The 25,245-nt window shown below is 37.2% G+C and overlaps 1 protein-coding gene and 1 pseudogene across 3 annotated transcripts in view; one reads left to right on the forward strand and one right to left on the reverse strand.

Moving 5' to 3' along the window:
* Nucleotides 1–770: 770 nt before the first annotated feature.
* The window catches only part of DIAPH3 (diaphanous related formin 3), a 484,080-nt gene continuing 459,605 nt past the window's right edge, over nucleotides 771–25,245 (reverse strand). For all 3 annotated transcript variants that reach the window (XM_070240326.1, XM_070240325.1, XM_070240327.1), the window contains one exon: nucleotides 771–1,993. In XM_070240326.1, coding sequence (XP_070096427.1) covers nucleotides 1,731–1,993 — 263 coding nt within the window. In that variant the 3' untranslated portion in view covers nucleotides 771–1,730. The remainder of the gene's footprint in view (nucleotides 1,994–25,245) is intronic.
* LOC102149935 (large ribosomal subunit protein eL31-like) overlaps nucleotides 2,530–25,245 on the forward strand; it is a 63,601-nt pseudogene continuing 40,885 nt past the window's right edge.

The following is a 25,245-nucleotide window of genomic DNA, read 5'->3' on the forward strand; positions in this document are numbered from 1 at the left end:
TCTGGAGCCCCCTCCTGCTAGAAGGCTGTCTGTCAGCTCGTGCAGACAGATGCTTTAGGGGCCGACTGCTCAGTTTCAGGACTTGCTTGCCTTCCTCTGCCCCTGGGAGTCTGTGTCATCTTTTCTTCCCTTTACGGCCAGGCTGCTTCTCCCCCGTGGCTGCTCCCTGGCCCCAAGTTTCCAGAGTGTTCACCTGCCACCTGGTGTGTCCAAACTATCTGGCTGAATTTCAGTTTTGTTTCTGAAAAGCGTTAAGTCTTTGCAAAATCATGTTAAGAGCCAATAGTCAGCTTCTGTCATTTAATGTCTTTCCTTGCTGCTAGGGCTCCTGTCTGCTTAAATATGTAAATATCCTTCACCTTTTTTGATTTTTAAGATTTGTTTTCAGGAAAATAGGAATCACAACTGGAGGGCAAAATGAACATTTCAGCAATACATACAAGAACAATTTATTCCCACATTGGCCACGGATCACACTCTGTTCCCCAATGTCTATAAACAGGGCCTGGTTCATAGTTCTAATTAATTAACTTTATTAACTTGGAGCTGAAAGGAGGTGGCAACTTAAACAAGGAAATAAAAAGCAGTGGACCTCGCCAGACTAGTTCCATATAACTGCTCTTTAACTGGAGCTAAAGGAGAAGTCACTTACTTACTGCACACAATAAAGCAAAATAGATGCTTAGATAGACTGCAGAGCACAATCTGTGTGCTGCTTACCCACGGAATACGCCAACCGCAAAAAAAAGAGAACAAAAGCGATTTCTTCATTTAGTGCAAGTGGCAAGTTTATTTTCTTTGATATAGAATTAAGAGTTAATTTGCCCCAAATGAGGTAAATTCGCAACATTTTCACAGGAAAAGTTTCCTCGAAACACTTCAGATCTTTGCTAAAGTTATTGATTGTCAGATCAAAGAAACAGCAATTTCAAGTTCGTTCAGAGAAATAAAAAAAATCCGTTACTTGGGAAGTTCCAAAATGGCAGTTTTATGCCGGAGTCATAATTACCAGGGGAAAAGAAGCTCTCTTGGCTAAGAGTTTCAGCAACACTGTAATACTGTATGCATTCACTTTATACAAAAGCATGTACATTTTGCAAAGAGAATGCATACATTCCTATCACATCATTTTTTGAAATGTGCTCAATTGTCTTATAGTCTCATAGAGGGTCTAATTAACATGAATTCAACAATGATGATAACGATCATTTCCTCACAGCTCTGTTATATTCAGTTTTATGTTTCTGATGCTACATTGATAGCATGTAGATGCCAATTAAGGAGAAACCTGGGCCCAAATAAATAACATCCATGGAATAGACATGTATATGTAGCAAGACCTGAGGTTGATGATTCCACATTCATTAATGTTGAAAACAGTAAAGTAAAAATTACGGTAACTTAGAAAGATGGTATTTTCTTAAGGACACACGGCTAAACACACGGCCACCTACCTGCTCTCTAAAGCATTATGTATAATTTAACCACCAAATGTAGAACACATGAATACAAGGAGACAAAGAAAGCATTAAAGCTTATTACAACCTTGAATAAGCCAAAACCTCAAGTACGTAGAAAAAGCATTGCAATCATGCATTTAGCTTTATTTTTCTAATATATATCATAATTTAAAATGCTATAAAGTCACTTATATAAAAAGCAATTTTTTCAAGTGTTATAGCTTAGAGCATGGCTTTATATTTGGCTTAATCATTTTTTACCAGTTTAATTTATAAAGCTCGTAATCTTGCCAGCAGGGCTTCAACTTCAGGAATGGATTCGTTTTTAGAAACAGAGCCAAGAAGTTCCATTTCCTTTTTTCTGTTGCTTTCTACATTACAGGCTTCCTTCTTCTCGACTGCCTTGATCCTCCCTGTGGACGTAGGAGTGTCTAGATTATAATTAAGCTCCTTGGCGACTGGAGTCCTCGCTGAGTTGCAATTGATATTGTAGTGTGAACGTGACCCTTCTGTCAACTGCCCTTTCTGATTTTCTACAGTAAGGAAGAAAGAAACATAAAACTTATCACTGTGATTAGCAAGCACTATGCACATTATGAAACATAAATTTGAAATAATTATTCTCAATAAATAAGTCCTCTTTGATAGACTGAATGAAAAAATATTCAACAGAATAAGGTAGACTTAAAATAAACACACAGAAGTTAAGAATAAACTAAAATATAAATAGACAACCATCTCATTAGCATTAATGCTTATTTACTTCTTCTTTATGCCTGAAATGCCCATCACTCAGTTATTATCAAGGTTGGGTCTTATATTTCATTCAGGTTTCTCCTCAAATGAGCTCTAAATAGAGAGAGGCCTTCTCTGACTATCTATCTAAAACAGCACTCACTCTTTTCATCACTATCTCCTTACCCCTCATCTTTTCCTTCATAGAACTCATAACCCCTGGACATATCATATACTTATTTTCTTGTCCATTTACTCTTCATTAGGATGTAAACTCCAAGTCAGCAGGGACATTGTTTTAAAAACTCCTGTAACATTGATGCTTGGAACGGGCATGGAGCAAAGTAGGTGCTCAATAAATATGCATTGGGATCACAACTGACACCACAGAAATACAAAGGATCATAAGAGAGTATTATGAACTATTATATGCCAAACAAATTGGAAAACCTAGAAGAAATGGGTAAATTCCTAGATACACACAACCTGCCCAGATTGAGTGATAAAGAAATAGAAAATCTGCATCAACTGATTACAAGTAATGAAATTGAATCAGTAGTTAAATTCCCAAAAAACAAAAGTCTAGGACCAGATGGCTTCACAGGTGAATTCTACCAAACATCTAAAGAAAAGTTAAAACCTATTTTCTCAATTTATTCCAAAAAATTGAAGAGGAAGGAACACTTCCAAACTTACTTTGAGGCCAGCACTACTCTGATATCAAAACGAAAGACAGCACACACACACACACACACACACACACACACACACACACAATTACAGACCAATATCCCTGATGAACATAGATGCAAAAATCCTCAACAAAATATTGCATTCAACAAAATTCAGCAAACTGAATTCAACAATACATGAAAAAGATCATACATCACAATTAAGGGGCGTTTTTTCAGGGGTGCAAGTATAGTTCAACACTTGTAAATCAATTAATGTGATAAACCACATCAACAAAATGAAGGATAAAAATCATATGATCATCTCATTAGATGCAGAAAAAGCATTTGACAAAATTCAACATTCATTTATAATAACTCAACAAAGTAGGTATAGAAGGAATGTACCTCAACATAATAAAGACCATATATGACAAACCCACAGCTAACATCATACTCTATGGTCAGTCACTGAAAGCATCTCCTCTAAGATCAGGAACAAGACAAGGGTGCCCACTCTCGCTACTCTTATTCAACACAGTATTGGAAGTCCTAGCCACAACAATTAGATAATCAAAAGAAATAAAGGGCATCTAAATAGGAAAAGAAGTAAAACTGTCACTATTTGCAGATGACATGATATTATATATAGAAAATCTTAAAGACTCCACCAAAAACATAACAGAATAAATTAATTCAGTAAAGTTGCACAGTAAAAATTTAATATTTAGAAATTGGTTGCATTTCTATACACTGATAATGAGCTATTGAAAGAAAAATTAAGAAAACAAGCCCATTTAAAACTGCATTGAAAAGAATAAAATACCTAGAAATAAATTTAACCAAAGGGGTGATAGACCTGTATTCTGAAAACTGTAAGACACTGATGAAGGAAATTGCAGATGACACAAATAAATGAATGATATACTGTGCTTATGGTTTGGAAGAATTAACATTGTTAAAACGTCCCTATTACCCAAAGCAATCTATAAATTCAATGAAATCACCAAAGTACCAATGACATTTCTCACAGAACCAGAACAAAAAAACCCCCAAACTTGTATGGAACCACAAAAAACCCTGAATAGCCAATACAATTTTGAGAAAGAAAAAAGCTGGAGGTATCACACTCCCTGATTTCATACAAAGCCATAGTAATTGAAACAGAATGGTACTGGGATGAAAACAGACACAAAGATCAATGGAATAGAATAAAGAGCCCAGAAGTAAACCCATGCATATATGGTCAGTTAATCTATGACAAAAAAGGCAAGAATATACAATAGGGAAAGGACAGTCTCTTCAATACACGGTGTTGGGAAAATTAGACAACTATGTGCAAAAGAACGAAACTGGACCACTATCTTATACCATATACAAAAATAAATTCAAAATGGATTCAAGACTTGAATGTAAGACCTAAAACCATAAAACTCCTAGAAGACAACACATGCAGTCAGTTCTTTGACACTGATCTTAGCAATATTTTTTTGGACCAGTCTTAGGCAAGGGAAACAAAAGCAAAAATAAACAAATGGGATTACATCAAACTAAAAAGCTTTTGCACAACAAAGGAAACCATCAACAAAACAAAAAAGAAACCTACTGAATGGGAGAATGCATTTGCAAATCATACATTGATAAGGGGTTAACATCTAAAATATATAAAGAACTTATACAACTTAATATCAAAAAAAAACCAATTAAAAAATGGGCAGAGGACTTGAATAAATGTTTTTCCAAAGAAGATATACAGATGCCCAACAGGCATATGAAAAAAATGCTCAATGTCACTAATCATCAGGGAAATGCAAATCAAAACTACATTGAGCTACCACCTCACATCTGTCAGAATGGCTACTATCAAAAAGACAAGAAATAATAAGTGTTGGCGAGGATGTGAAGAAAAGGGAACCCTCATACACTGTTAGCGGGAATGTAAGTTGGTGTAGCCACTATGGAAACAGTAAGGAGTTTCCTCAAAAAATTAAAAATAGAACTGCCATACGGTCCAGTAATTCCATGTCTGACTATTTAGCCAAAGAAAACAAAACACTAATTTGAAGAGATGTATGCACCCTTATGTTCATTGTGGCATTGCTCACCATAGCCAAGATTTGGGAGCAACTTAAGTGTCCATCAATTGATGAATGGATAAAGAAGACATGTGTGTGTGTGTGTGTGAGTGTGTGTGTGTATACACACACACAACAGAATATTACTCAGCCATAAAAAAGAATGAAAATGTTGCCATTTGTGACAACATGGATGGACCTAGGGGGTATTATGCTAAGTGAAGTCAGATAGAGAAAGACAAATATCAAAAGATTTCACTTATACGTAGAATCTAAAAACAAAGCAAACAAACAAAACCAAAAAGACTCACAGATACAGGAAACAAACTAGTGGATACCAGAGTGGGGAGGGGTTGGGGTTTGGGCAAAATAGGTAAAGGGGATTAAGAGGTACAAACTTTCGGTTATAATATAAATAAATCATGGAGATGTAATGTACAGCATAGAAAATGTAGTCAATAAATATTGCAGTAACTTTGTATGGTGACAGATGGTTAGTAGACATATTGTGATCATTTTATAATGTATAAATATTGAATCACTATCATGTACATCTGAAATAGAACATTGTATGTCAATTATACTTCAATAAAAAAATAAAAATAAATATGCATTGGGTAAATGAAGTATTTCCACACTCTATGACTCAAGATGAGCATTATTTTGAATAATAATGAGATTAACTCCCTTTTCAAACAAAGCCAAGGAGGAAAGTTTGTAATAGGAATTTTAAAAGTCAATGATTTCCCTTAAAAGAAATACTGAATTTGGTAGGGAAATTTTTAAATCTTCCTAGCAAGTCAAAAGTACATCATAATTTGTCAAATAGATACACACATATTCATACAGACATGTGTACATATACACACACACACACATTCTTTTCTTGGTGAGTGACAGTGATCTCAACTCATCAAGGCTGTAAGGCGAGAGTTGCACTAGCTAATGACTAAGTGGCTCTGGCTGATTGACTTTTGCAAAGAACACTAGATTTTCTTTTAATTAACTGACTCACACCGCTCAACCTTATGAGTGATCTCTCTCATAGATCTCAAACCTTTAAAAAAGAGATACCCTCAATATTCATGTAACCTTGAAGGGGCTTGAAAATGGTTTCAACAAACTTGACATGACATTTAAAGTTTTTTGGTTATTCGCTGAGAGATGTTCCATTATCCCAATAGTAATGACTTTGGAGCACAAGCAGTCACTCATGACAGTGTGTTTTATGTGAGTGCTGAAAATTCCAACCGAAAACAGCTTGTACATTAAAAGGTGGCTGCTGAAGATATTTACTGCACTGTCATTTCCTGACCAGGGGCTTCCAATGATGGATGAGTATTTTACACACTTTCTTGGACAATCTCAACAAATTTTAGAAGTATGATCACCTCTTAGCTGTTGGAAGAAAATAAATACACTTTTCCTATCACATTCTCTATCAGGTAGGTGATTGTTACTCAAAATTCAAAATCTAACAGAGCAGTGATTTTCTCTTACAGCTATTTATGCTCTATAGTTTATAAGGTACATATTACGTTTGCAAGTAAAGGGCACAGCAGACATGGTATTCCTGCAGTTCCCATGACTACACAAATGTTTTCTAGCACCCACCCTCCTGCCCCAAAGAGTGTTTGAAAACTGCACTTGTAGCTAAGTGCAAATTTTTAGTCAGCTTACTGCTCCTTCCCCCGGATGTCCCTATCTTTTCTCGTCATTTGATTTCCTGTAAATGACTCCATCATGATAATACTGCCAACAAACCAGTTTATTCTGCTACTGGGCAACTCTAGTTAAATTTTTGATGGCAGAGAAGAGATTAAATTGGCTAAAATATGAGTCTATAATAAACACAGAGTATTCTAAACCTTCTCTGGCTATAATGTATCAAGCTCAATTCCTTATACCGCCAAGAGAAAAGAGCATGGGATTTTAAGATAAATCTGGGTTGAAATCCAAGCTCTACCACTTGGCTTTAACAGGTTATTTAACCTTCTTGAGTCTCAGGTTCTAATAATCAATCTCAAAGAGTAGTTGTGAGAATTAAATAATGTGGGTGACACCTATTTCAATGTATTCGTCTTTCTCTTCCTCATTCAAAGCTTTCTAAGGAAGGCATCTGCCACCCAAGGCTTATTCAGATGCTTTGACCTTTCTGACTTTCTGGTGACCATACCAGTGAGGGATGAAATACTATTTTATTAATAGCTTGTATTTAAATAGCACCTTTATTTATAAAGCATTGATTGCACTTTAAACATTACCACCTTCATTTTATAGATTGAGAGGTAAAAGCAGAAGTTAAGTCATCTGCTTAGACTTAGTTACTGAGGAAATCAGCGGCAGAAGCCAAATGCTGTCTCTAGAGATACTAAGGCCATCTTAAAGAAATTTGAAAAGCTTTTTGCCAAGGGGAAGTGCTAAGTAATTCAAAGCTAAGTTTCATAATAACGATATCCTGTACTTAGACTTCGAAATGCTTTCTGACACACTTAATTGTCCCAATAACTGTGTAAAGCAGATAGTAGACCTATGTAAATTACCTTAGCACAGTATGTCCAAGGTCACATATGTACTCCTTTTCTTTCCAGGTCTCACTTAAATTCATGACCATGAGCTTCAAGTATGACCTTAATCCCTCTACAATTCCCTAGTCCATTCATCCTTCCATTCTCCTAGACAACTATTTCACACCTTCACCTCTCTTATCAAACATCCAATATGTTCTCCTTCACTCTCATTTAACTCATTCATAGAAGCAAGCAGAAGAGAACTCTCATAAGCTTCTCCCCATCCCCCTATCTACTCATCGTGTGAACATATACTCCTTCCCGCCTTAGGATCTTCCGTGCTCCCCTCTGAGGACAATCCCTCAAAGTGAGCACCACACACTACTCTCACTTATCTATTCAAGGACATCCCTCTGGCAGCTGTGTTCTCTCTCCACTGCATTATAAAGTGTTCCTTCTTCACGTGACCATTTCTCTCAGCATACAAGTATGTTGTAATAACCCCAATCTTTAGAGGAAAGAAAATCTCCGTTTGCTCCATTTACTACCTTAATTGTTGACTGCCTTTACAGCAAAACATCTCAGAAGATTTGCCTATTCCTACTGTCTTAATTCCTCTCTTCCCATTTTTCTCTGGAAGCTACTCCAATCATACGTTAGACCCTTTACTCTTCTGAAACAGCTCTTGTCAAGGTCACTAATAAACTGCGTACTGCTAAAACCAAGGATTGTATATCCACTTGGATATTTCAGCCCTTCTTTATTTGACCTATACCAGATCCAAGGATGAAATGCCCGGCAGAGCCTGCGTTTTTCTTTTACTGTTTTCTCTTTGAACTTCTTTGGAGGCTTAGGTGGATAACAATGAGCTAGCCAATGTTTCTACTCTTCTGAGAAAACTCCAAATAGCAGCGGGTGTGCTTTAGGGACAAAATGATAAGAGAGAAACCAAGCTGGTATTTAACTCCTCTGTGGTTTCCGGTGGAGAATCTTTCATGAGAAGCAACAGCCAAAATGATATAAAAAGGAAACAGGCCATTCCTGAGAGCACTGAAGAAATAAAACAGAAAGGGTACAAAGGCTTCTTTAAGAATGAGCTGATGGCTCTGTTTGAAATTCCTAGATAACTCCTCCTCCAGCCCTCACATTCTCTCTCAGCATCCCAACAGCTCCCATCTAGGTCCTCAGCTTCTTTCCTTTTGCTTTGTCCACAGCCATGGGAAACTCAAATGGTGGAATGGAGGGAGTCACATTTAAATTGCAAAGCAGATAGATGAAGTTGGGTTGGAGGAGTCTCCTGCCCCGCTGCAACTAGAGAAAGCATTTACAGGTTAGAGGAAGCTCACTTTGATATAGAAATTTTATTACAATGTTGGTTCAAGGCCAGGTGTCTTTTGCCATTATGATTATTTTAAAAGTCCACGACTGGTGGCTTCATGTGGGCTGAACTGGAGACCCAAATTCCATGTACTTACTGTGCTTAAAACATACATATAGTTTCTAAATGGTTCACTTCAAACATCAGGAGGATGCCAACTCTGTAAGTTGGAGAGAACTCTATATAGGTGCTCAGAGGCATGAACTAAATTATAATATCAGGCCGGTGGGCTCCTCCTTTTGGTACGAAATTAGTTCCGAATAGAAGATGACAGACTTGGACACATGGACTCTTTCAATGAAAGATAAGGCTAGGGGATTTTTGTATTTCCCATCAACTCAAATCCTTACCAATACACATTTTTAAATGGAATCTAAAGATATTAAGGCAAAGAAGAATGACTGTTTAACTCTCCAAAGAGAGGACACTTGTGCTATTATTTTATGAATTGAATCCAAGGCTGCTGGGTTTTTTCCCCTTTGAGATACTGCAATTGATGTTTGTGAAGAGAAGTGGATCTATGTAGGACGACTGCCAGTATCCAGGGTCGTTGGTGATGGTAGCACAGATTGGCAAGGACCAGCTCCTATCTTAGTACCAGGTCAGTAAGGGAATCCAATCCACACAGCATATATTTACATTTCTGTGGAAATAAACAGGGTGAGAACACATGCTATTTTCCTTTAAGACATTGAAATAAGTGAGTTTTTCTAATTCCTCATATGATTCTTTCTATAAAAATTGATTCTGGAGTCCCACTACAGCTTTTTTCCTGAAAGTGAATGAAAAGTTGAAAATTGTTGAAAAGTTGAATGGCTTTTAAACATAGAGAACCCATTGGACTTAAAAATGAAAATAAAAGCCGTAAACTACATCACTGTTGGATCCCACACACCTTTGGCAGACTATAGATTTGGATGACAAAGAAAGCCAAAAAAAACCCCCGCAAAAAACTATCATCTTGAGGTAACATTTCCATTGTTTCTTGAGTAACACAAGGGACAGAGGAAACTGGGAAAGTTGCTGACAAAAAAGTAAATCTAAATATACACAACTTGGCATCCAAACGGGGAAATATTAAAGACAACGGTAGTTACGCTTCCTGAGCTAAGAAGGCAAAGCTAAGGCCCTGGCTGATGGCCCCTGGGAAAACCCTCTCTGCTGCAGGAAATACCAGTTATGGTTCAGAAAGAGGCATTATTCCTTTTAAGTCAGTATTGATCCCCCATCACATTGTGGTTCTAATGGGCACTGACTTCTTAGAAGCGACAAGTCTCAGATGAAATGTAAAACTGAGCTCCTGCCTTTTGTGGTCAATGATGAGTCTGTGCCAGCTTTGACAGGAGGAAAACTACAGAACACTGGTGCCCCAAATTGACTGAATCTATTCAGTCTTCCTGAAATTTGATCTTCCCTTACAATTCTTTACTTTTTGCTCTTAACTATTACTTTGACCTATTAAGTAGCTATTTGTTTCACCCTAGCAATGGCTTTACTTTGGTGAGAGAAAAGAATGGCCAATAAATATAATTTTTAAAGCACTACTGGGTCTACATGATAGCAAAGTGTGTGACAAATATATGTTTTTAATCTATGCAATAATCGAAGTTAGCGCTGGCCGCCAGCAGCCCATATCCCTGTGGTTTTCCTTAGTGTTGATTTACTGATGCTATAAATAATCGTCTTCCCTTGGTTTCACTTTGCTGTTTATTTTACCTTTTGTATTGAAAATGTATAAAAATGATAAAAAGAGCAAAAGGGCATTTTGTATACAGCTAAAATCTTTTAGGAGTGTTAAGAAACTCTTATGGAACCAATTATGTAAAAACAACAGTAACAAAATAGAACAATTATTCCCCCAATTCAAACAAAATAGACAAAGCAGAGGATTATAAAAGATCTCTCTGAATAAAAGAGATAATTGAGAAACTAGAACTTTTTTGCAGAAACTTATCATATATACACTTCTCTTCAATCTTGTTCTATATCACTGCCCTTTAAATAAAAATTCAAAGATGGCACTGCCATTTTGCAGTTTCTGATGCTGGGCTTCCTCACTGATCATAGGGTTGAAAGGTACGAGAGATGATGCAAGTTCCTGAGCACAGGACATCCAGGGTAAGTACAGCCTCTTTCCTCCAAAGAGAATGGTAATGTAAACCCTTCTGTTCAACTGCATGTCTTTCTGATTGATAATGTATTACTTGAGGTGAAAGCCCCTCCATTTGCTTTCCTCTTTCTACCCAATTCTTAGCAAATTCTAATTTGGGTTTCATCCATCTCTCTCCATGGAAACTGCTCCCTACAAGATCACCCGAAGCCTCAACATTCCTAAACTCAGTGGAATTTTCTCATGCATTTTCTTACAGTTGCAACACTTTTGAATGTGAGCAATAAAGAATTTGCTTAGCTATTGTCCTGGTTCCTGGGAGGGAGCCTCTAAACTCTTGGAATTAACAGAGTGATAGGAGTGTCATCGTTATTCATGGTAAGCCCTTCAGACCACATCTGATAATTTATGCTAATGAGGTGACTCATGGTGGGCTCCTAGAGAGTTTACGGTCATGAGTGATTTGGGACAGGGGATGGCCACATCAGAAAGATCAACCACGTGATTAGAGGGTTTGGCGGCGTGGAGATTGAGTTCAACCCTGTCAATCATGCCTAAATAATGAAGCCTCAATACAAACTCTGGACACTGAGGATCAGGTGTGTTGGCAATACGTATTGTCACATATTGATGTGCTGGAGTTAGGGGCTGCGGTATCCCTGAGGACAGGAGAAGCTTCATGTTTGACACCCTCCCAGACCTTACCCTATGTGTGGTCTCTGTTTTGCCGGTTCTGACTTGTGTCATTTTACTATAATAAATCTGTAATAGTAGTTGCTTTCCTGAGTTCTAGGGGTCATTCTAGTGAATTAAATTATCAAACTTGAATAAGGAAAACCCCTGAATTTGTAGCCAGCTGGTCAGAAGTGAGGGTGGACTGGCAATTCCCAAACATGAAGCTGGTATCTGAGGTGAGGGCAGTCTTTTAGAGAACTGTGACCTGTGAAGTGTGGCCTAACTCCAGATGTGTCATAAGTCGTTACATACTTAGCTGGTGTCATAAGTCATTACAGGATGTTACTCATTGAGTATTATTATATAATTGATAATATTAGTATCATCATATGACCTTTATATATGGCTATTCCATAGTTTGGAAACATGCCCATACATCCACTCATTTGATTCTTACAACACTCTTGTGAGAGAGGCATCATGGATACATTTAACTTGTTTTACATAAAGCTGAAGAAGCAGACACAACTTTTGGGTAGAGCCAGAGATAAAACTCAAGTCCTCAGACTCCTGGTTATCATGCTCTATCACGATAAGGCCCTTTACCAAGCTTAGTCTTCTACTTTTTGATGATTCCTTTTTAGTCTTCTTTGATAATTTATTCTACCTTCCCTACCCCTCCCAAACACAATGATCTCTCTCTCTCTGTGTGGCCATTTCTCATTGTTAGATCCTTGGCCCACCTTTCTGTCCTTTCTACATTCTCTTCACCAAGATTCTCACAGCTTCAACTGTCTTGTCTGGGGAGGAGACTCCCACATCTGCATCTCCAGGCCTAATGGGAGAGCTTCAATACGGTGCGCACCTCAGCCTCCCAAGGCATTTCTATCTAAATGGCCTCCCATTACTTCAAACAACACATTTTCAAACCAAACTTTCAGGTCTAAAGCAGCTTCCTCTTCATACTAACATACTGCAACTGACGAGAGCATCTGTTTAGCAGTCTTGCTATCTGTTACTGACAGCTGTCTCAGCTACTACGCATTTGTGGTCGCCAGTCTGTGGCTTAGCAGTTATTAAGTTGATATTTCTAAAGCATGCAATTGCCTGTCAGCTAATAGATACCAGATATTAAATAACTTGATCAGATGATCTGGTGGTTTATGAGGAAGAGGGTGGGGAAATAACACTGGGATATGGTTTGATATTATAGTTATTGAACATATACTATATACATATATCTGATAAACCCTTTGCACGTTATTTTAAAAATTTTTCCAACAAACTTAAAAGATAGGTATTAATAACTGTTTTATAAATGAGGAAATTGAGATTTAGAGAAGAGAACTGTCAAGGCCACACAGACTGTGCTATTTGCCTCTGGCAAACCCAATCCAAATCTTACACCCCCATGGCTCTGGGGACATATGATTAGGCTAGGGAAAATAGACATATTGTGAAATGTAAACAGCACTTCACGTTTGAGGGGTTTGAGGAAAGGCCCACTCCCAGTGCTAATGACTAGGAAGCTCTATTGGAACCGAACCAGCTAAATAAATACTATAGGACCCAAATATTTTCCTGAAGCCATGTCTAAGTAGTATCTTATAGTATGCTTTCAAGTATTTTCCTTTTTCATATTTCCTAATTCATCATTTATTAGATATTTCCAAAGTACAGATGTTTCCTCTGAATGAGTAATTTATGCTATTTCAACTCCATTTCACTTTGATTCATAGAATCATGTAATCTCAGGATTGGAAAGACTCTTAGTTTCTTGGTAGAACCATCCACCCAATGCTTGAATTCCATTTATTCAGCATCCTGTCAAGTGGTTTTCCAGCCTGAGTTTAAGACCTCCAGTCATATCCTCACAATCTCACAAGGCAACATATTGCTCCTTTGGACAGTTCTAATAACCAAATGTTTTACCTTATATTTATTTAGTGTTTATTCCCCTGAAATCTTAGTCACTGGCCCCACTGAGTTTTCCCTTTAGGGCTGTATTGAGTCTAATTCCTCTTCCGCCCATCAGCCCTTCAACTATTCAAACACAGATAGCACATTCCCCAAATCTTCTCTTTGCCAAGCCAAATAGCAACAATTTCTTCAACTGTTACTCTAGAGATCACGAGTTGAAGTTATGGTTAAGTCAATTCATTAGCTAATTCAATGAGTATTTAGCTACCATGCTAGGTGCTGAGTCCTTCACACATTTAGGATCCTGTCATTTCTATCATGAACATGCAAAATCATATTCATTTCATAGTTTAAAATTCTGGGAAAATTAAACTCAATTAGAGTATCTAGTAAAATAAAACAATAGAATTTTATGCTCATAGAATCCTTTTGAATACAACATTTAAAAAACTTCCAGATAGACAATACTTGAGGCTGATTTTCAGTCTATGCCTGATAAAAATCTCCTTAAAACAATCTGTCTTTATCTATTAGAGAATTCAATCCTGGGATACAATTGTGATGAAGACCATTTTAAATTCAAATAATTTTATGCATGACTGTATACATAGAAATGTTCCTTTACTTTTCCCCAGACTGTCACTAAATATATACTACATATCTAAGATAGTAATATGTTTGAGTGAGAAAAACAAACTTATATCCATCTAACTCTGATCTAACCTGCTAGAATGTAAACTCCACGAAGGCAGAGATCTTCACCTCTTTCATTCACTGGAGTACCACTAAGTACTTAGAATAGTGTCTGCCTTAGAAGGAATGCTTAAATAGGTTATTTCCTGAGTGACTGACCTAAACATGACATAATTTTACCACCTTGTTTCACTTAATGTTTTATATGAATCCTTTCCAAAGAAAACATTTCAGAATAATATTACCTGAATAGCAATTAAAACTGATGACATATTTTGTTTAATGTGGTACAACAGAAACACAGTGAGTCACAAAAGTGGGCTACATATGCAACTTAAAATTTTCTAGAAGTCACATTAAATATTGGGGAAAAAATCAGGTGAAATTAATTTTAATAATGTATTTTACTTAGCCAAATATCAACCATTATCATTTACACATGTAGGCAAAGTAAAAAATATATTAATGAAAGTGTTAATGTTTTTTTGGTACTGTCTTTGAAATCAAATATGTGTTTTACACTTTATGGTACATCTCAATTCAGACTCATCACATTTCAAGAGCAAAAGAGCCACACATGGCTGTTGGCTACTGTGCCAGACAGTACAGTTCTAGAACCTGGAGTTTCTATCAGTGCTATAACCTGTAATATTTTTGAGTTAGATATCTTTATAGAAAATTTCAGTGATGAGTAACTTTATCTCAAGTTGGATTTTCTACTGTTAGAAAGCTAACAATTACTATTAAAAAGAATTTAGGAATTGTGGCAAAAACAATTTTTAAACTTTAGTAAAAGTTAAACTCAAATTGGAATAATCCACGTCCTAACGAAAATTAATTGTTCATTTCTCCATATTTACTAAAATACTTCTATAATTTATTATAAGTCACCGTATAGGGGTGTATAGTTCACTTGGCTAGAGAAAAAGTCATAAAACCAAGATCACAAGCCCAGTCCTGTATGGGTATGTATTTTGGATTTTCTTCCTGTGTCTTAGGGATGTATTTATATCTGCATTTATTTCCCTATGTAATTTGGACTAGTAAACCCAGCTCTATTTCATGGTCACAGATTGTACACTAATCATGGTTAGTTATCAAATAAATATGTACTATTTGAATTATACAGGGAATTGCGGATATAAATATATCCCTAATACCATGGAAAAAATCCCCAAACACATACCTCATTGAGATTAGGTCAACAAATGAAAGATAACCTATTAACGGAATCAGTTATCACAGAAGGAAAATGCTTTTCCAATATATTTTTCTTTTTAGCTACTTGAAAAATAATCAAGTGAAAGAATGCAGTGTTCCAAAATTTGGCATTTCCTTGTGATTTTGTTTCCTATAAAGGGGAAGGAACAGTTGTATATTCCTTGGTAATTCGGACTTAGATAACTTCTAAAATGGTAAAATAGACAATGGCTAAAGATTACAACTACAATCATGAAGCTTGAATGCTAATATGTCATGCCTACTGTTGCTACTGTCTATCTTTTGACTATGTTTATCCAGCCACCTAAGCACAGAGACCAGGGCACCAGTTATTGACTCTTCTACTTTTACTTCTTAGTTCTGTCCACATTTTAGTAAATCAGTGAAAATTAGAAGGATCTAACTTATTAAATGTGACTCTCCTTCTTTCCAAAATGAGATTGACCTTTATTTCTTGCCATTCTTCTATTCTTACTGGAACAGGACCTATATGGGGCTGAGGTGCAGAGTTGTCACTGTTAGGAGCTGACAGATTTGCCTTTTTTGATTATTCTATTCATAGCCCAGCAGCATTATCTTGTATTGGATTGATGGTACCAAGTTTCATTATGAAATCTGAAACTACTTCTAAGATTTTGGTTTCATGTATTTCTAGAAAATGAGTTAAAAATAAAAAATCTGGCATGAGTCATAGATAGTACCTTACGGAGAGCAGCTCAGGCTAGTACACCACTGCCTCCTACTGTCAATCTGAGGAAACTGAGTGCCTCAGAGGACTACTCAACCTCACTCCATTTACAGATTTACAGATCACTGGCCTTCTTCCTGTAAAGTACAATTTTGCATACTATGCCCTTGAACTGGAAACTGGGAAGATATGTTGATGTTTTCTGAATTTCTCTGAATTCTTTCCCTGCTTAGACTATTAGATCTGTGACAAAAATCCAGCAAACAGCCTGAGTATGGATTTTATCCACTCAAAAAGACTAGTTTTAAAGATAATTCACAAAATAACATTTGTTCTAAAATTCTATTTCACATTGTTTTGTTCTTGAGTTTTTCATTTTCCTCTTCCTCCCTTCCCTATAAAGCCTTACTGCACACACATCTGTAAGAAGGCAAGAGAAAAAAAATCTATATTATTTAAAAATCTTTTAGCAGCTTTCTCCTGAAATAAAAATTATTAACAAGTATTAGTTGAAATAATATACTAGGAAATATAACAATTCATTAAATCAGAGACATGTTTAAAAGCTTTAAGTTACGCATCTAAAATATGGAAGGAATATATAACAATTTAGGGTAAATATAAACTACTCATTTCTAGAACTAGCATATTTGGATCAGTGATTTGGGTGCTGGTTGTAGAGACCCTTGTGCTCAAACTGCAATTTGACTTCTGATGGTGTCGGCTGAGTCAAAGAATTATCGATCTGCATTTTAAAGGTGAGATTTTTGATCGGCAAAATAAGTCAGGCAAAGAGGACCTTTCTTAGAAGCTGCTCCCGTTTAATGAGAAAACAGTAAAGGAATAGGTCAATGTCACTTCAGTTGTTTTCTTGCAAATAAAACACTAAGTTTGGTGCCTATGAAACCCCAGGCTGCACTGAGATCTCTGCAAAATCGGTTTCTGTAAACAACTCAGTTTGAATGCAGCGCTGGCTGGCCTGTGCTCCCTAAGCCCCTATGGACACAGTGGGATCTGACCGCACAATTCCCTCTTTCCATTTACTGCTATAGATTCTTGCCTCGGGCTTCTCTAGCCAGCAGGGACTGTTTCCTCAAAGACCTGCTTCTACCGTCTTCCCAGGGCTTTGGAGCACCTCCTGTCTCTATGGTAACATGAAACACAAAGCACTAGAAATGTACCATACAGCAGGCAGAAAAGAAAGGAATTAGAGTGTAGTACTCCTAGTGAGCTAAAGAAGGTGCTGACTGCAGGAAAACCGACAGAGGACAACATGTAGCAATTGTTAGTTGTTCCATTTGTTGTATATTCTCTTAAAAGAGCTACAAGTGTTAGCGCAGAAGCAGGCTCGAAGTATGTGAAACTTTATGGTCCATGTGGTATTTGAAATTTAAAAAAATTACTGGAGATCCACATTAGCCATAAATGTCTAGCAATTTATGGTTCATCAAACTACTGAGATGAAAGTTCTCAGTTGACTGAGATACAAAGTATGAAAAGAAAAAATTAGGGGCTGGCCCAATGGCTGAGTGGTTAAGTTCATGCGCTCCGCTTTGGCGGCCCAGGGTTTCACAGACTTGGATCTTGGGCACGGACATGGCACCACTCATCAGGCCACGCTGAGGCAGCGTCCCACATGCCACAACTAGAAGGACCCACAACTAGAATACACAACCATGTACCGGGGGGCTTTGGGAGAAAAAGCAGAAAAAAAAAAAAAAAAGATTGGTAACAGTTGTTAGCTCAGGTGCCAACCTCTAAAAAGAAAAAAGAAAAAATTAAGTCAAATATTCTAGTATGGTTTATGTTAAAGACAAAGCAAAATATGTTACTACCACATGGCAGAATGTTCTCTTTTTTATTCTTCAATCTTAAGATAAATTTTCTTAGTCTTTTTCAATTTGGAGCATCACATTAAACGTCGTATCTAAGTCTACTTAGTTTAGTGGTTCAGTATAGTCAGAGGTTTATGTCCCCAAATTGTTGGTCAATTCCAATGTACTTCCTGTTTCAAACAGCATCCTTAACTCATGATGGAGTATAAGAGGAAAGTAATGCTGTTCAATTTGAATCTGAAAATACTCACATAAACCCATAACATCTAGACATTATCAAAGACATATTATTCATATAGACATTTAATATATAGCCTGTCAATATTTTTAAAAATATTTCATGCAACCCTATAAAATAATGCTGAACATTGATGCTGGAAGCTTGCTATGGACTTCAGAATGTCTACAAAACATGTAGAGAATACTTGGCTCCTGGGCCTCAGGGCAGGATCTGCCGACACATTTCAAGCACCTGAACTCACAGTTTAACAAAGTTCGTTCTGAACTCTGTTCTTTGAGGCAGTACCCTAATAATTAGACTAGTAGGAATTCAAGGAAGTGAATCATACACTCACAATAATAGAACTCTACTATTAGGATCTGAAAAGATTTCTTTCCATAGTCTCAGGGGTTTTTTTTCAGCCCATAACTGAGATGCAGCTATAAGCTATAGCCACTAGAGGTCAGACAGTTACACCTGTCACCAATCATTCAACTTAAGTGGGCATTGTAGTACCCTGAATAACTTTTAGTGATTTAAATAATATGGAACATAATACTTTCTTTTACAACTATTACAGTATAATAATATGTTTGCTAATTAATTATTCTGTTTCTAAAGGTCTTAGATTTTGTAATGGTACTACCTTTCTATACTGGCTCTCATTTAATTGGAGGAGGAAAGAAATTATTGCAATTAATAGAATCTAGGAGCCTTTGCAATTAATGAAATCCCACGACATGAAATGGCCTCTTCTAGAGCACAACAGAGAAGCGATGTGTTCTGCAGTTTTGCCAAGTCCATTTGGTAACTCTAATATTCATGAACCTTCCAATACGAATCATTTTATTTCTCTAATGTAATATCTTGTGTCTCTCTTCTCCTGGAATATACCAATCTTACTATCTTACGTGTCATAGCCCTACTTATCAGACCAAAGAAGTAATTATCATGGTGGGGGGGGGGGTCACTCCTCATCTGTCCAATGAGGTTCACTATGTGACAAACCAAAAAATATTTTGTTAAAAAAATTTTCAACTATAACATGATGTGCAAAGGTGAAACTCAGATTTAGTTCTACAAAAATATATGTACTTTCTCACCATTTTATTATTACAATTAATAAAAGTACAATTGATAATTGTTTGTAAGGTTTTTTCCTATTTCAGGTTTTTTTTTTTTTTTTTGAGGAAGATCAGCCCTGAGCTAACTACTGCCAATCTTCCTCTTTTTGCTGAGGAAGACCGGCTTCGAGCTAACATCCATGCCCATCTTCCTCTACTTTATATACATGGGATGCCTACCACAGCATGGCTTTTGCCAAGTGGTGCCATGTCCAAACCCGGCATCCAAACTGGCAAACCCCGGGCCAACGAGAAGCAGAACGTGTGCACTCAAGAGCTGCGCCACCGGGCCGGCCCCCCTATTTCAGGTTTTGTTTTACAAAAGACTAATAATAAAAACAATACAAATGTGTGTGAGTTCTTACTAAGTGCCCGTCTGCATGAGGGGGTTTTACATGAATCATCATACAGCCTAAGGGAGAATGATTTTTATTCTCTCCACTTCACAGATGAGGAAAGGAGGCTCTGAGAGGTAAGAAACCTGCCCCAAGTCAGGAGGCAAGTTAGGGTGGAGGTTGGATTCAAGACCAAATCTCCTGTTTCACCTCCAGATTCCCAACTATAGCATGGTTATCTAACTTTTAAAAAATAAACTATACATGGTGAAAAAAGAGAAGCAGATAGCATTCCTATATTAGCACAAGGAACCAAAGGGACACTTCATGGTTATCAATATTGTTTCTGACAAATAGCTTAAAAATCTATTGGGCTCTCTAGTGAAACAGAGCCAGAATGTTTTTTTCCAGGGTTTTTCCTTCTACAGCATCAAGTACTGCCTATACTTAAAATTGCAATATAACTAGTTATTCATAGAAAAAGCAAAATCTATGGCCTGGATTCACTAGTACTTTAGAAATTATGCAAAGCTAGTTATTTTGACGTTACTGCACATAAAAAGTTTACATTTTAATGAATACTACCCAATTTGTACCAAGTACAGCCCAGAGATATAAAATTTTCTAGTTTTTTAAAAAAATTAAATGAACTAATCACAAATGCCTCGATCTATTTTAAATTTAAAAATTTTGCAGATAGTTTTCTCTCATTAGTAATTCATGCTTGAGGAAACTACCACTCTTTTAGGAAATGGAGCAATTCCTTAAACTAAGACACGTGTTTTAACTTTTTTAGCTGTACTCATGCAGTGAACTCTGTATGTAATACTAACCCCTTGCTATTCCTCTGTCCTAATCATTATCTATAATAACCTATGATCCCTCAAATCTCAGTGAATGCTACCTCCTGATTTCTCAAAAGGTTGTGATGTCACTTGCTGTTGAGCCTCTGTTGCATTTCTCTCATCTGTTGTGTATCCTGGTCTACTTGGTGTTACATTTTTTTATTGTTTCTCCTACATACAAGAGCTGAGAACAAGACCATACTCTTTGGAGCAGGGTCTGTGTTCTTCCCATCCCCTGTGGTGTTAAAAGCAGTACTTTACATGCAGATGTGACGTATGTCATCGTAGATTCCACATTCAAGAGGGCAGGGACTATGTTTCACAATTTTTTGGCATACTGTAGGATATAAGATGGACAATATGCTTTCATTCATTTAGTCAAAAAACACTGTGTAAGTCCAGGGGCCCATGCTGTGTTAAGTGTCAAGGATATAGCAGAAAATGAGTAGACATGGTTCCTGCCTTTAGGAAGCTTATAATCTAATCACATCGATATCCACAGATATGATATATAATCTAATCTGTATAATCTAATCACATCGATGTCTACAGAGATATTTGCTTATCATCTTCCCTGTATAACAAGGAGAAACGGCAAGAAGCACTCAAAGTGTTTTGAGTAGTCAATTACGCCTCTCTTTTTTTTTCAATGCAATATTGGATCTGCTATCTGTTATGGCTTTTAGCAAAATTGGGATCCACACCTTTGAAATACTAAACACACATGTTTAATTCCTGTGGATGTGTTAGATTTCAAAAGAAAATGCTTAGGCCTGCGGGGCAGGGGTGTCATGTGTAGCAGTAGATGGTGAATGAAAAGAATATGAGCAATGTTGAAGGAAACAGGGCCTAATTAGAGGAAATATTCTGAGGCAAACTAATGAACTCGGCTATTTGGGGGAGTGATTGAAAGGCAGGGGACAGGAAGAGAAAAAAGGAGCCTATGTAGAAATGCAGGTATGGAGTGGATCAAATCAGAAATAGTTAAGAAGGATGAATTGGGCAGGATTTGAAGAATAACGTATGAAGAAGGATTTGTAATCAGAAGTCCCGAGTTTGAGACACTTTGGCTCCAGATATAGTTGAAAATGGTGGCTGCCTCCACTGTTCTTTCATTGTGGTTAATGTCCTATTATTCTCCTTGTTGTAAATGCTGTACTATTAAAGGGAGAATGCTCTGAATTCATCATTCTACCTTGGACTCTCTTAAGAGCCTGGTGTCCCAGTTTCCCATTCTCACCACAGTCAGCCTGAAACCAGATCAAAGGTGCTTTGGCACACGAAGTCTCTTCAGGGAACCCTCCCTCACCCCACCTCTAAACCTCCTGTTGTTCATTCTCATAGAACCTTGTTCTTTTCCTTCATTGCACTTACCATAAGCATAATGTGTTTGTGCAAATACATATTTAATATCTATCCTCTTTACTACATTCTATAAAAGAAATCTTTTACTGGGTCCTATGCAAATGGTGAGGAGGATAATGCTACCATTTATGGTGGCTTTGTGTGTGACAGACAGGACGAAAAGCATTAATAACATTTCCCCAGTGAATCCACACATACTTTAAGAAGTTGTTAATATCCCCATTATACAGGAAAAAAACAAGGCCAAGGGGTCAGCTCCTATCTGTCAGATCCTGACAACGCTCGCTTGTGGTTTTGCTGCTGTGACTCTCTTCCGGGTCTCCTGGAGAGGGCTGTGAAGATCTCCTCAGGCAAATTAAAGACCCTTTTGTGAGAAGCAAGTTTTGCTTTACTCCCTTCCCTGCTGTCTCTCAGATTTGGTTTTAACTGAGCTTCCTGCCATGGAACAACATCTTCGTTTATCAAGCTGCAGGCTCACTGATTCATTTGGTCTTTGGATTTACATGAAAGAGGACCAAAACTAATTTTCCCTGGCTCATTTGGTGAGCTGCAAACTCTACATTTGTGACTCCTTAGATCAGAGGGTGCTCTATGATAGGGTTACTTTATATCTAAAAGGAAAAATTGTAAGGGTTTCTTCTCAGCTCTATCATTCACTTATTGTATCCTGGAATGATTCTTGATCTCTGTAGACTTCAGCACCTTTCTTTGTTTAGTCGGGATGATTAAATAAGCCAAATCTACAAGGATTTTTATGAGAAAAACAATATATATGAAAGCTCATTGGTTAAGTATAGATTATCATACAAATGGAAGACATTGTAAGGCGTCCTCTTATAACACATCTTGAATGGGCCTCTTTTCTGATGGTTACAGCAAATAGATTAGTAACAGACACTCCTGAAGTCACATAACTCTGGGTGAAAACAGCCATAGATGCTTTTGGAATAACTGATCAAGATACGTCTTTTAACGTAAAAAAAAAAAAAAAGAAAAAATTCATTTCTAATACTTTTAATGTAATCCATCTCATCAGCAAACTGGCTTATGCTTACATATAGTGTCATTACATTCATGGTTAAAGGGATAAATCCTGTGATGTGTATTTATGTGTTAATTTGCTGGGGATAAGGTGGGTGGATATCCAAATTCCGAATATTACCGATGAGAATGGCAGCTGCAACACTTATGAATTACAGCCCTTTGTCATTTAAAATAATCTGACAGCCTCCTTCTAAAGCATAATAACAGCAATACATTTAAAATCAAATCTGAGGATTTCAGCGCATCTAGAGTTGTTAAGAAAGAAATTATGAAAAGCTTTTCTTTTGGCGGGGTGGGGGGGGGGGGGGAGCAGTTGGGACGGGAATGAGATTTTTCTTTCTGAGAGCCAGAGAAACATTTCACATTTTCCTAAAATGCTAGTGCTTTTCTAAGTGACTTCCTTCCACTCTCACCTTCAAATTTCTTGAAAGAGACACATCTGTGACTATTTTTTTGAGTAGTCACTAACACATCATGTTCATGAATAAACTGGGAATGAGGAAACAGACTAGGAAGAAGCATTGAATTCTCTTGTTTAATAAATATAAGCCCTCTTGTTCTTATATTCCTGCCTTTTCTAAGTATCTTCCTAGTTCTCGTTGGCTATCAAATACAGGTCTCAAAGAAGCAGGTGTGTGGACACATTAGCACACACAGCTAATCTTACGTGAGGTTAATCCTCCTGTGACATGGTCATTGTTCATCTCCATTTACTGACAAGGAAATTGAGCCCAGAAGTCAAGTGGTTTATTCCACTGATACAGCTAAGAAAAAGCAGATGCAGAATGAAAACTTCAAAGTCTTTCTGTTTCACGTGGCACACCGCCATTGTCTTCTGGGTTGCAGATTAGCTGTTTTGATGGAGGGACTGCTCTCTATTGTAGAAGTGGTTGGCTAATCTGAAGAGATGATGAACAGAGATGGGGGCGTGGTATTGCTGGTGGCTGTGTGGGGGCAAGAAAGAACATACTAGAGCTGCAGGAGATCTAAGCAGCTACAAGCTTAAAGAGTTTGTAGTAACAGAGTTTGGAATCTGTTTGGTGGCTGATATATTTCTTTTGAAACTTCCATGTTTCTCTTTTATTTGGTTTTAATCTGAGATAAACTAAAATCTATATTCAAAGTTAACATTTCAGTAGTTAAGAGTTGGAAATTCCCAAACTAAATGTGCCATTCTTTGTGGCTTTGTGTTACTTAGGTTCAGCTTTGTCAGTCCACAATGAACAATTTTCTGAGATCCTTTTCTATTCTAAAGTTCTTTGATTCTATGAAGAAAATAAAATAATAAAAATAATGTGATAAATATTTGTTACTACAATCTCCTATAGGAGAAAAAAGTAGATAAGCTGCAGAAAATGAGAAGCTCAGCCATTTATCCTTTCTTTTGAAACAAAGGAAACAGTCAGAATCCTAATTTCAGATAACATGATTACAGAGCAGTTCTAAGCTATAAATTTGCTGGTTACTACCAACCTGATTTAATACCTTAGAGATGTCATGTATACTTTTTATATTATACTGTAAGAATAACATCACAAAGGATATATTTTTTTTTTCTTTTGGTGAGCAAGATTGGCCCTGAGCTAACATCTGTTGCCAATCTTCCTCTTTTTGCTTGAGGAAGATTGTTGCTGAGCTAATATCTGTGCCAGTCTTCCTCTATTTTTTGTATATGGAATGCTGCCAAAGAATGGCTTGATGAGCAGTGTGTAGGTCTGTGCTGGGGATCCGAATCCACGAACCCTAGGCTGCCAAAGCAGAGTGCGCGAACTTAACCACTATGCCACTGGGCTTGCCCCAAGGATATCTAGTCACATCAATGTTCCACTTGAAGCAGAAACAACAAAGTCAACTCACAGGTGGTTATAGGCAGGAGTTCTCATAGGTTCTAAAAGGATAAATAGGAAAACGATGAAGCATTTTGGGCTCTTCCAGGAAAAAGTACCACTATTTAACAAATTCAAGGATCTTTTCCCATTGAGATAACGTAAAAACATGCTTTCCCTGATAAAACAGGCGTTCATTTTTAACCTACTTATGTTTTGCATACCTTTACCTTCTTGTGGCACACACAGTGTCTGATTCACTTTGGTCTAGAGGGACAGAAAGCTTTGCAGGAGAATAGGAAGCCTTTGCCTGGTTCATGCCAGACATTTATCCCAGTTTACACACCCAGGGTAAGCACATTCGAAAGCAGACCCTATCATCACACAGCCTCAGGCAAAACCATGTGCACCAAAGCGTTGCAGAAACAGCCTTCAGAGGTAGAACAGCGCAGTGGCACAACAATGAACACTGCCGCAAAGACCAGAACCTTTCATGATCTTTGACAGGTGATGGT

This window comes from Equus caballus, chromosome 17 (assembly GCF_041296265.1).
Source record: "Equus caballus isolate H_3958 breed thoroughbred chromosome 17, TB-T2T, whole genome shotgun sequence".
Lineage (NCBI taxonomy): Eukaryota > Metazoa > Chordata > Mammalia > Perissodactyla > Equidae > Equus > Equus caballus.